Source organism: Oncorhynchus tshawytscha, linkage group LG22 (assembly GCF_018296145.1).
Source record: "Oncorhynchus tshawytscha isolate Ot180627B linkage group LG22, Otsh_v2.0, whole genome shotgun sequence".
In the NCBI taxonomy this organism is placed as follows: Eukaryota; Metazoa; Chordata; class Actinopteri; order Salmoniformes; family Salmonidae; genus Oncorhynchus; species Oncorhynchus tshawytscha.
In genome coordinates, this window is record NC_056450.1 from 30,737,802 (window position 1) to 30,749,876 (window position 12,075).

A 12,075-nucleotide genomic window follows, 5' to 3' on the forward strand; every position below is an offset into this window, starting at 1 on the left:
TAAATAAAAATTAATTATAGTCATAACATATGACCTAGTTTCAATCTGACCTTTGACCCCTCTGAAAGAGATCCCTGGTGTCATCTGGGGGTCAACATCTTCAGCTCGGATCAACTGACTCTACAAATAAACTAATCAAGCATTTAGTTGGACGGTGTATACCATGGGTATCCTGTACATACGAATAACAAAACTTGAAACTTGTGTTGTTTTAAAAGAGTATGGAAATCAGTGCATCACTACTCTGGCTGTACATCCAGAGATTTGTTTGTTTCCTGAACTCACCTGTACATTTTTAAAATATGAAACAGCTCTTTTCAACCTGTTATTTATATTTGTATGAAATAATCTATTTATTTATCTATCTATTTACGTAAAATTATTCATTTAAATGTGTAATTTAGCTGAACTGTTGGTGCCCGTTCTCCTTCAACAACCAGTCGCCTCCTGCCCATTGTCATTTACTCAGATTAGTGGGGATACGACTCCCTCTAGAGGTTTAAAGGACAATGTACATCTAGTCGGTGGAGTAGAGCCTGGATACAGTAAATGGATGGTGAAAATCAAAAGGAAACCATAAAGAACTTCACCTCAATCATCTAGAGAGGAAAGAGGTCAGAGCCCAACTTCTAGGTAATAATAAAAGAAGAAGAAACAACTTCATTTTTAGGCTATTTATGGTTTGATGCATACAGCTTTATTCGTTTTTTTGTCTCAAAAGAACGTACTTATAATGTGTTTAGGTAGGAGCATTAAAAACAATACATTTGTATTATAACATTAATAAACATTAGTAGATGCTTATCAAAACATGTGTACATTCTTACTGCTGCTGTCCCATGCATCATCTTGTTCTGGATCTGGTCTGGACCTGTCTGATCTGGTCTGGACCAGTCTGATCTGCTCTGGACCTGTCTGATCTGGTCTGGACGAGTCTGATCTGGTCTAGACCAATCTGGGCCGGTCTAAGCACAGTAAAGACGTTGCTATTTTTTCTGCTTTTCTTCGCAGTACTGGGACAATGTGAGACAGTGTTTCATGGGCTGACGAACCTGAGATTGAGTCTAATGTCACCATTCTCAAGTTGGACAGTCCTGGAAAGAACCGCTCCAGATACTTCTTTGGAGATGCATGGTGTAACTGGTCCAAACTAGGTCCAAATGGGGCTCTAGAAAACAGCCATGGTGGTGCATCTGGTCCAGTTGCAATAGGGAGAAAATATGTTCTGTTAGTCTACATTTGAAACATTTTTGAATTGCAGTAAGTCTTTGAGCTATTCAAATGAGACTTTTGATAGGCTTCTTCAGGTGTATACAGTCCTTCACACCTTTCAGGAGAAAGACATCTATTGACAGACAGACCAACACACAGGCAGACATTACCATTGGTATATGTCTCTATTACGCAGAGACATTTTGTATTGGAGAAAGGATAGGTTGGAAGAGAGGCCCTGGGTCTTTGTACATTAAAACCACTCAGAGGACAAATGAAAGTATTGCCTGTTCAAGCCTAATGCACTCACTGGCTCTCACAACAACACAAACACAAGTCACCGAACCCTGGCCTGACCATGATAGGGGCGCGGTGCAAGTTACATCTGTGTTTTATTAACACACTTACATAGCCTACACACACCTTCATGAACACACAAAACACACAAACACATTCATAGCCTACACACACCTTCATGAACACACAAAACACACAAACACATTCATAGCCTACACACACCTTCATGAACACACAAAACACACAAACACATTCATAGCCTACACACACCTCCATGAACACACAAAACACACAAACAGAAAATACTCTATCCTCTGTCATTCTGGCTCTTTCTACCTTTCAAACTTTTCAGAAATATCTAGGTGTATAAATCATTTACTTTGTGGGATGCATCAGCATTACTGAACACCTTCTCACAGACTCAGACCGCACCACTTTAGCATTAGCCACCCAGATACAAACACCCTGCCAGTGAACACATTAACCAAACTAACAACAATCCTACAAGCCAGTCTGTTTGTTTCCTCCTGCGTTCCCTTTTATAGCAAAAGGAGAAACAAGGTAAGAGTGCCAAGTCAAGCCTGTAAGACGGCTTTGAGACTCCCCACTCCACTACTTACCCACGTGGCATATCTTCTTTCTCCTGGATCCCGACAGCTACCCCATAAAACCATCTACAGACTTCACTAGTAGTCAATATGCTACTCATCTCATAAATGTTTTATTCGCTTACTGTCCTGTCTTTTCAACTCTTGTCACAGCAAAAATCTGCACCTCCAAAGGGCAATGGCAAGCCTATACTTTTGAGTGTGAAATAAACCAGCAGGTTCGCGTTTGAATGCAAAGGCTAGAATGAGACCAACAGGTTACAGTTGAAGACTGGATTCACAGGGTAGCTAGGAGGTCTTATAGCTACCCTGCTACTGCATTTGTGACCTCATCAGGCTCCTGTACTGCCAGTGGGGACACAAAGCACCCGCCAAACACTCACACACAGACAAACACACCTCTTTCCTGTTTGTGACTGGTGCTGGTTGTGATACATTTTCCATTACATCTCAATAGATGCTGTATGTTAAAAACCTATAATCTACACAAATAAATAATTACACATTACACAACGACATATTTCAGCTATAGTACTGGTATGTATATGGTTTATTTGATTGTGGTCTGCAGAATCATGAAACCATTATGTGACAAAGTTTTAAAAGCTCAGATCAAGCTTACATTTAATTTAATTTACATAAATCAATTTAAATGTAGAGTAAAATTCAAAACACATTCCATTTCAAATGCATAATACCCTATGCAACCTTTAAAATTCCCAAATGTAATAACCTGATCAGAAATAAAAAGAGAATTTCATAAAGCTCTTAAATCTGTTCTAGGAATAATATTAACCTACACAATGTTGCGCCATTTGTCAGACAGCCCTACCTTGCAACCCTGGCATGAGAGATTTACCTCTGCAGCAGACAGGTGTCTTGGTGACTGTCCTCACAACCATGATCCATCTTTCCAGGGCACCACGGCAGCGCTCATTAGAACTGCAGGCCTATTCTGAATTGTAAAACATTTTTGTTTAATAGCCCAGTAGCCTACCGTTTAAGTCAGTGTCATCCTATATTTACCCCACCTTCTTGGTGTCAGCGGTGGGTTAGTGATGAAAGTTATGGAAGATATCAAGGTTAGTTTCCATGAGAAGAGGACAACCACCATATCCTTCCTGTACATTTTCTCTGTCTCTCTCGTCTCTATGTTGCAGACAAAGCACAAATTCAATGTAGGTCTAGGTGGTGTAGCCTACGCCGATATCACTAGGAAACATTAAGCATGACAACAACAGTTGTAAGGCCTCATTATGATAGGCAGCATAGGCCCAGAATCATACGCAGACAGAGGAACCTTCATGAATAAAGTGCTGATGTTTAAGGGCAATGAAAGCGGTCTGCGGGGCATGGGTGGAGGAGCCACTCACAGGTAGACTAGCAGGTAGATCAGGATGTGGGAGTATATTTAGGCCTTGCTGTGAAAAGAGGACTAAGTGTTAACAATTTGCAAGACTGTGGTTTGGTCAGTAGCTACAAAGCAGAGAAGAGGGGAAAGCAGAGAGTTAAAAAGTTACGCCTACACAATTTTCCGGTAAAGTGTTCCTTGAAAGAAGGCACTTTCTATGAGCAGAGAGAATGAACAATATGGCTGTGTATTTTTTGGATTGCATTCTGAAAGGTTAATAATTAAGCTCTGAGAAATAAATAAAAAAGTGTGTTTTGCAATTAGCTCTTATTGAATGTGGGTCAACCTCAAAAAACATAATTCAAACAACCAGAAATAGAACGTTTTACAAACAAACATTCACATTACAAAAAGTACTACATTTTCTATTACAACTGTCCCACAACAGCATTGGCATAAAACTCAAATAGAAATATACAAAAACTGTCCTTTGTAAATCTTTGACTAATTTTCTGTATCTCAGTGAAATTCAAGGTGCTCTAGTACTCCAGGGTGTCTTCTTTGGTCCCCAGAATGAGGGGGTGTACGTAGCTGCCCAGTGGGGTAAAAAGCACATTCCTCAATCATCCTCCAAACGGTGCTCCCCTGAATCATTCAAATGGGTCTGCCCATTGTCCCATCAGTAACTGGGCTCATCCATCTCCTCATCGCTCCATTCTGGGGGTGCGTCCGTGCCAAAGTACCGGTCACCAAAATTTCCTTCACACAAGGGACAAAGAACAGTAGAGATTAGAGTTTGAAGCAGAGCATGCACATGTGCGTGCAGACACACTCAGGAAAACTGCTGTTCTCACCTATGCCGGGTATGATGTGGAAGAGGTCGTTGACCTTCTTGTCGACGGCGGTGGTGATGATTTGGACCTGAGGGAAGGCGTAGGCCACAGAGTGAACCCCCATCTCAGCCATCAGCAGAGACACCAACAGGATCTTATCCTCCTGGACATCATGGTCCTACACAAGACACAGACACGGAGAGAGATGCATCATCAGATTCCATCAGAATCACCTACCAGTAGTACTCGTATGGCCATCATGGCAGCAGCCCCAGTACACACGGTGCAGTCCATCAGAAACACCTACCAGTAGGACTCGTAAGGCCATCATGCCAGCAGCCTCAGTACACACGGTACAGTCCATCAGAATCACCTGCCAGTAGGACTCGTACGGCCATCATGCCAGCAGCCCCAGTAGACACGGTGCAGTCCATCAGAATCACCTACCAGTAGGACTCATATGGCCATCATGGCAGCAGCCCCAGTAGACACGGTACAGTCCATCAGAATCACCTACCAGTAGGACTCGTAGACACGGTGCAGTCCATCAGAATCACCTACCAGTAGGACTCATCATGGCAGCAGCCCCAGTAGACACGGTGCAGTCCATCAGAATCACCTACCAGTAGGACTCATATGGCCATCATGGCAGCAGCCCCAGTAGACACGGTGCAGTCCATCAGAATCACCTACCAGTAGGACTCGTACAGCCATCATGGCAGCAGCCCCAGTAGACACGGTGCAGTCCATCAGAATCACCTACCAGTAGGACTCGTCACAGGCCATCATGGCAGCAGCCCCAGTAGACACGGTACAGTCCATCAGAATCACCTACCAGTAGGACTCGTCACAGCCATCATGGCAGCAGCCCCAGTAGACACGGTGCAGTCCATCAGAATCACCTACCAGTAGGACTCATATGGCCATCATGGCAGCAGCCCCAGTAGACACGGTGCAGTCCATCAGAATCACCTACCAGTAGGACTCATATGGCCATCATGGCAGCAGCCCCAGTAGACACGGTGCAGTCCATCAGAATCACCTACCAGTAGGACTCGTACAGCCATCATGGCAGCAGCCCCAGTAGACACGGTGCAGTCCATCAGAATCACCTACCAGTAGGACTCATATGGCCATCATGGCAGCAGCCCCAGTAGACACGGTGCAGTCCATCAGAATCACCTACCAGTAGGACTCGTACAGCCATCATGGCAGCAGCCCCAGTAGACACGGTGCAGTCCATCAGAATCACCTACCAGTAGGACTCATGGCAGCAGCCCCAGTATGGCCATCAGTGGCAGCAGCCCCAGTAGACACGGTGCAGTCCATCAGAATCACCTACCAGTAGGACTCATATGGCCATCATGGCAGCAGCCCCAGTAGACACGGTGCAGTCCATCAGAATCACCTACCAGTAGGACTCGTACAGCCATCATGGCAGCAGCCCCAGTAGACACGGTGCAGTCCATCAGAATCACCTACCAGTAGGACTCGTACAGCCATCATGGCAGCCATCATGGCAGCAGCCCCCCAGTAGACACGGTGCAGTCCATCAGAATCACCTACCAGTAGGACTCGTACAGCCATCATGGCAGCAGCCCCAGTAGACACGGTGCAGTCCATCAGAATCACCTACCAGTAGGACTCGTACGGCCATCATGGCAGCAGCCCCAGTAGACACGGTGCAGTCCATCAGAATCACATGGTCCTCACCAATGTCCTTAGGCAGACGCAGATAATGCAGCTGAGAGAGAGGGAGGGACAGGGAGGAAAGAGGGGATGAAGGGAAGAATGAAAGACAGACAAAAAGGCTATAACTATGCCTCCAACTTTTCCCTGGTCAGGTCCCGCAGTCCTACTCAAAGCTTCAAGCATGTGTGTTTTCCAGATCCATACCTCTGGTTCTCCTGTGTCCTGGTTGGTCTGGATCAGGATCTTACCGATGCGGACATCTTTACACACCGCCCGGAGAGCTGGCTCCATGGTCTCTCCTGCTCGCAGGATGGACACTCCAGTGATCTATGGAAAACCAGAAGAGAAACCAGGTTCATGGATTTCTAACATACTGACTAACAACTGAGTACAGTACATTTAACAACAAGAACATGACAGCAGTAATACTATACTGTTCATCATGACAACACTGGCTGATAAATACACAGGACTGAGTTAACATCTAATAACAGATGAAATGTGCTATTATATAAAGCTAATTTGAATCACACAGATTGAGTTTTCTGATCAGAGGGAACTAGCCGGCTGAAATGGAGAGATAGAAACAAGTGAATAGGAAGGAGAAAGTGAGAGAGAGAAAGTGAGAGAGATGGATAGAAATGAAGAAAAAGAAAGCTCAACTCACCCTCTTCCCGTGGAAAGTCCTGCCTTCATAGTCCTCTCCCTGCGGTGTTTGAACTATATGGCTCTGTGGAAAGAGAGAGAGAGAGAGAGAGAGAGAGGAGGATGAACTTATGAGTACAGACCTCAAGACAACGAACCCATGGTGCGTGTTCAGTTGGCCACACTAAACAATCAATAAAACACTTCTTTACTCCAACAGCTCTAGCTTTAGTGGGTGGTACATACACAGTGTACTATAGTTGCTGTGCGATTCAAGTGATATGGTGTGTTTGTGCAGTCGCGGTATGTGTGTGTCTTTTTGGTTTTATAGTGAGAACTTTCCACTGCGGTGGATTGACAGTTTCCATACTCCAGAGGCCAGACTCTCTCTTTCGCTCTCTCTCTCTTCTTTTTCTCTCTCTCGCACCATCTCGCAATCTTGACCTCTCATGCTCTTTCCATCTCTTACACTCTCTTTCCATCTTTCTTACCCCCATTTTTCCATCACTCAATTCTTCTCCCTCTATCTTTTCATCTCTTTCTAAATGAAACTACATTCAAATATGCTCTTTGGGTATGAACGTTAAGGTACAGTAGAACAGAGCAGTCTTTCTATCTCTCTGTCTCTCTGTCATACGTACCTCTGAGGGAAGAAAGGAAAGCGCTCGTTCAATCAGCAGACGCATCAGTCTCTTCGAGTAGAAGATGAACTCATCCCTGCTTGTCTCTTTGTTTCTGGGCAGAAGAAGTAGGACAGTCAGGGACCAGACAAATAAAAGACACTCAGGGGCCAGACAAATAAAAAACACTCAGGGACCATACAGATAAAAGACAGTCAGGGACCATACAGATAAAAGACAGTCAGGGAGCAGACAAATAAAAGGCAGTCAGGGACCGACAGATAAAAGTCAGTCAGGGACCCTACAGATAAAAGACAGTCAGGGACCATACAGATAAAAAACAGTCAGAGACCAGACAGATAAAAGACAGTCGGGGACCAGACAAATAAAAAACAGTCAGAGACCAGACAGATAAAAGGCAGTCAGGGACCAGACAGATAAAAGACAGTCAGGGACCAGACAAATAAAAAACAGTCAGAGACCAGACAGATAAAAGACAGTCAGGGACCATACAGATAAAAGACAGTCAGGGAGACAGACAAATAAAAGGCAGTCAGGGACCGACAGATAAAAGTCAGTCAGGGACCATACAGATAAAAGACAGTCAGGGACCATACAGATAAAAGACAGTCAGGGACCATACAGATAAAAGACAGTCAGGGACCATACAGATAAAAGACAGTCAGGGACCGACAGATAAAAGACAGTCAGGGACCCTACAGATAAAAGTCAGTCAGGGACCCTACAGATAAAAGACAGTCAGGACCAGACAGATAAAAGATGGTCAGGGACCGACAGATAAAAGACAGTCAGGGACCAGACAGATAAAAGAGGGACAGTCAGGACCAGACAGATAAAAGACAGGGGACCAGACAAATAAAAAACAGTCAGAGACCAGACAGATAAAAGGCAGTCAGGGACCGACAGATAAAAGTCAGTCAGGGACCCTACAGATAAAAGTCAGTCAGGGACCCTACAGATAAAAGACAGTCAGAGACCAGACAGATAAAAGATGGTCAGGGGGCAGACAGATGAAACAGTCAGGGACCAGACAGATAAAAGAGAGTCCAGGATCAGACAGATAAAAGAGAGTCCAGGATCAGACAGATAAAAGAGAGTCCAGGATCAGACAGATAAAAGAGAGTCCAGGATCAGACAGATAAAAGAGAGTCCAGGATCAGACAGGTAAAAGAGAGTCCAGGATCAGATAGATAAAAGAGAGTCAAAAAAAATAGACACTATGGGCCATATAGTTGCACTCAACCCACATTGTGGAAGTGAATGTTTGCTACAGTATGTTTATGCTCTGACCTACCTGTGTTATTATCTGACTCTAGATCAGTTAGACGGTTTATTGAGTAGTGTGTAGTGCAGTGGTTATTACTGATACCTGATGATGGTGTGCATCCCATGACCTGGGCTGTGTTAGTAAAATACCTGACTAGTATTATAGTGGGTCATTCTACATTAGTTCTAGAGGTAGTTATACTAGTAGTATAGTGGATCGTTCTACATTAGTTCTAGAGGTAGTTATACTAGTAGTATAGTGGGTCATTCTACATTAGTTCTAGAGGTAGTTATACTAGTAGTATAGTGGATCGTTCTACATTAGTTCTAGAGGTAGTTATACTAGTAGTACAGTGGGTCATTCTACATTAGTTCTAGAGGTAGTAGTTATACTAGTAGTATAGTGGGTCGTTCTACATTAGTTCTAGAGGTAGTTATACTAGTAGTATAGTGGGTCGTTCTACATTAGTTCTAGAGGTAGTTATACTAGTAGTATAGTGGGTCGTTCTACATTAGTTCTAGAGGTAGTAGTTATACTGGTAGTATAGTGGGTCGTTCTACATTAGTTCTAGAGGTAGTTCTACTAGTAGTATAGTGAGTCATTCTACATTAGTTCAAGAGGTAGTCGTTTTACAGTATCCAGTGTGTATACAGTATTCAGCGTGTATACAGTATGTACCGTGTACACAGTATGCAGTGTGTATACAGTATGCAGTGTGTATACCGTATGCAGTGTGTATACCTTATTATGGTGTGCATTCCCCTGACCTGGGGTGTACTCTCCAGAACACTCAGGGTCTGGGGGAGGGGCTGGGCCTGGTGGGCAGAGGCAAGGGCCGCCCTGTAACCATAGCAACCAGGAAAAGAAAGGGCGGGTGGATGTAAGAGCACTGGAATAGGCGGCAGGGTGCATACATACAGTCACAGGCTTGAAACACACACATACACAATAAGCAGACACCAGCGCACACGCACCCACGCACACACATACACACACATATCTTAAACAGTATTCATCACACTGGTGTTAATATTGATTAGTGGGTAGTAGAATTCTAAAAAACACACAATATAAACACACTAGATTAAAATAGGCAGAGCAGATACAGGTCAGTTAAAATCACTGAACCGATACTGTACTGTCTGTCTTAGTGGGATTATACAACAGCTTTAAGAGACAATCACAGAGAGCGTTTGACGTTTTTAGCTACTGTTTTGGTCTCAATGCAGTTAGATTCTACAGTGAGTGCTGAAAGACTAATTCATTCAACAACTAATTCATTCAACATTGATCAATGTGCAATAAATGAAAGTGAAACTAGTCAGGAAACGTTGGAACAAGTGTCCTTCGGTACTAATGGTGGTGTAAACACAGTGATTTGGTTCTGATTAATTTGAGACTCAACACGTAATCTGAGGAACATGAAGAAAGCCGTGTTCTCTTAGTGTTGTTATAATCCCATGTGATTCATGGGATTCCACACATACAAACACAAACACACATACAAACACAAACACATGTTTTGTTCTTCTATCCATGTGGGGATCTAAAATGAATTTCCATTTAAAATCCTATTTCCCCTAACCCTTCACACTAACCCTTATCCTTACCATAACATTAACCCTTCACACTAACCCTTATCCTTACCATAACATTAACCCTTCACACTAACCCTTATCCTTACCATAACATTAACCCTTCACACTAACCCTTATCCTTACCATAACATTAACCCTTCACACTAACCCTTATCCTTACCATAACATTAACCCTTCACACTAACCCTTATCCTTACCATAACATTAACCCTTCACACTAACCCTTATCCTTACCATAACCTTAACCCTTCACACTAACCCTTATCCTTACCATAACATTAACCCTTCACACTAACCCTTATCCTTACCATAACCTTAACCCTTCACACTAACCCTTATCCTTACCATAACATTAACCCTTCACACTAACCCTTATCCTTACCATAACATTAACCCTTCACACTAACCCTTATCCTTACCATAACCTTAACCCTTCACACTAACCCTTATCCTTACCATAACATTAACCCTTCACACTAACCCTTATCCTTACCATAACATTAACCCTTCACACTAACCCTTATCCTTACCATAACATTAACCCTTCACACTAACCCTTATCCTTACCATAACCCTAACCCTTCACACTAACCCTTATCCTTACCATAACATTAACCCTTCACACTAACCCTTATCCTTACCATAACATTAACCCTTCACACTAACCCTTATCCTTACCATAACATTAACCCTTCACACTAACCCTTATCCTTACCATAACATTAACCCTTCACACTAACCCTTATCCTTACCATAACCTTAACCCTTCACACTAACCCTTATCCTTACCATAACCTTAACCCTTCACACTAACCCTTATCTTTACCATAACCTTAACCCTTATCCTTACCATAACCTTAACCCTTCACACTAACCCTTATCCTTACCATAACATTAACCCTTCACACTAACCCTTATCCTTACCATAACATTAACCCTTCACACTAACCCTTATCCTTACCATAACATTAACCCTTCACACTAACCCTTATCCTTACCATAACCTTAACCCTTCACACTAACCCTTATCCTTACCATAACCTTAACCCTTCACACTAACCCTTATCTTTACCATAACCTTAACCCTTATCCTTACCATAACCTTAACCCTTCACACTAACCCTTATCCTTACCATAACATTAACCCTTCACACTAACCCTTATCCTTACCATAACCTTAACCCTTCACATAACCCTTATCCTTACCAAACCTTAACCCTTCACACTAACCCTTATCCTTACCATAACATTAACCCTTCACACTAACCCTTATCCTTACCATAACATTAACCCTTCACATAACTAACCCTTATCCTTACCATAACCTTAACCCTTCACACTAACCCTTATCCTTACCATAACATTAACCCTTCACACTAACCCTTATCCTTACCATAACCTTAACCCTTCACACTAACCCTTATCCTTACCATAACATTAACCCTTCACACTAACCATTATCCTTACCATAACATTAACCCTTCACACTAACCCTTATCCTTACCATAACATTAACCCTTCACACTAACCCTTATCCTTACCATAACATTAACCCTTCACACTAACCCTTATCCTTACCATAACCTTAACCCTTCACACTAACCCTTATCCTTACCATAACCTTAACCCTTATCCTTACCATAACCCTTCACACTAACCCTTATCCTTACCACAACCTTAACCCTTCACACTAACCCTTATCCTTACCACAACCTTAACCCTTCACACTAACCCTTATCCTTACCATAACCTTAACCCTTAACCATAACCTTAACCCTTCACACTAACCCTTATCCTTACCATAACCTTAACCCTTCACACTAACCCTTATCCTTACCATAACATTAACCCTTCACACTAACCATTATCCTTACCATAACATTAACCCTTCACACTAACCCTTATCCTTACCATAACATTAACCCTTCACA

The 12,075-nt window shown here is 42.9% G+C and overlaps 1 protein-coding gene across 6 annotated transcripts in view; it reads right to left on the bottom strand.

Annotated features, from left to right (window-relative positions):
* Positions 1-2,649: 2,649 nt before the first annotated feature.
* uckl1b (uridine-cytidine kinase 1-like 1b) overlaps positions 2,650-12,075 on the bottom strand; it is a 52,350-nt gene continuing 42,924 nt past the window's right edge. For 4 of the 6 annotated variants that reach the window (XM_024416841.2, XM_024416838.2, XM_024416840.2 and 1 more), the window contains exons 9-15: positions 9,288-9,386; positions 7,280-7,373; positions 6,661-6,723; positions 6,198-6,320; positions 5,938-6,045; positions 4,323-4,479; positions 2,650-4,227 (exon numbers count right to left, since the gene is read on the bottom strand). In XM_024416841.2, coding sequence (XP_024272609.1) covers positions 4,148-4,227; positions 4,323-4,479; positions 5,938-6,045; positions 6,198-6,320; positions 6,661-6,723; positions 7,280-7,373; positions 9,288-9,386 — 724 coding nt within the window. In that variant the 3' untranslated portion in view covers positions 2,650-4,147. Of the gene's footprint in view, positions 4,228-4,322; positions 4,480-5,249; positions 5,554-5,615; positions 5,784-5,937; positions 6,046-6,197; positions 6,321-6,660; positions 6,724-7,279; positions 7,374-9,287; positions 9,387-12,075 lie in introns of those variants that run through there. The other 2 variants (XR_006079648.1, XM_042304075.1) reach the window with 2 other exon arrangements.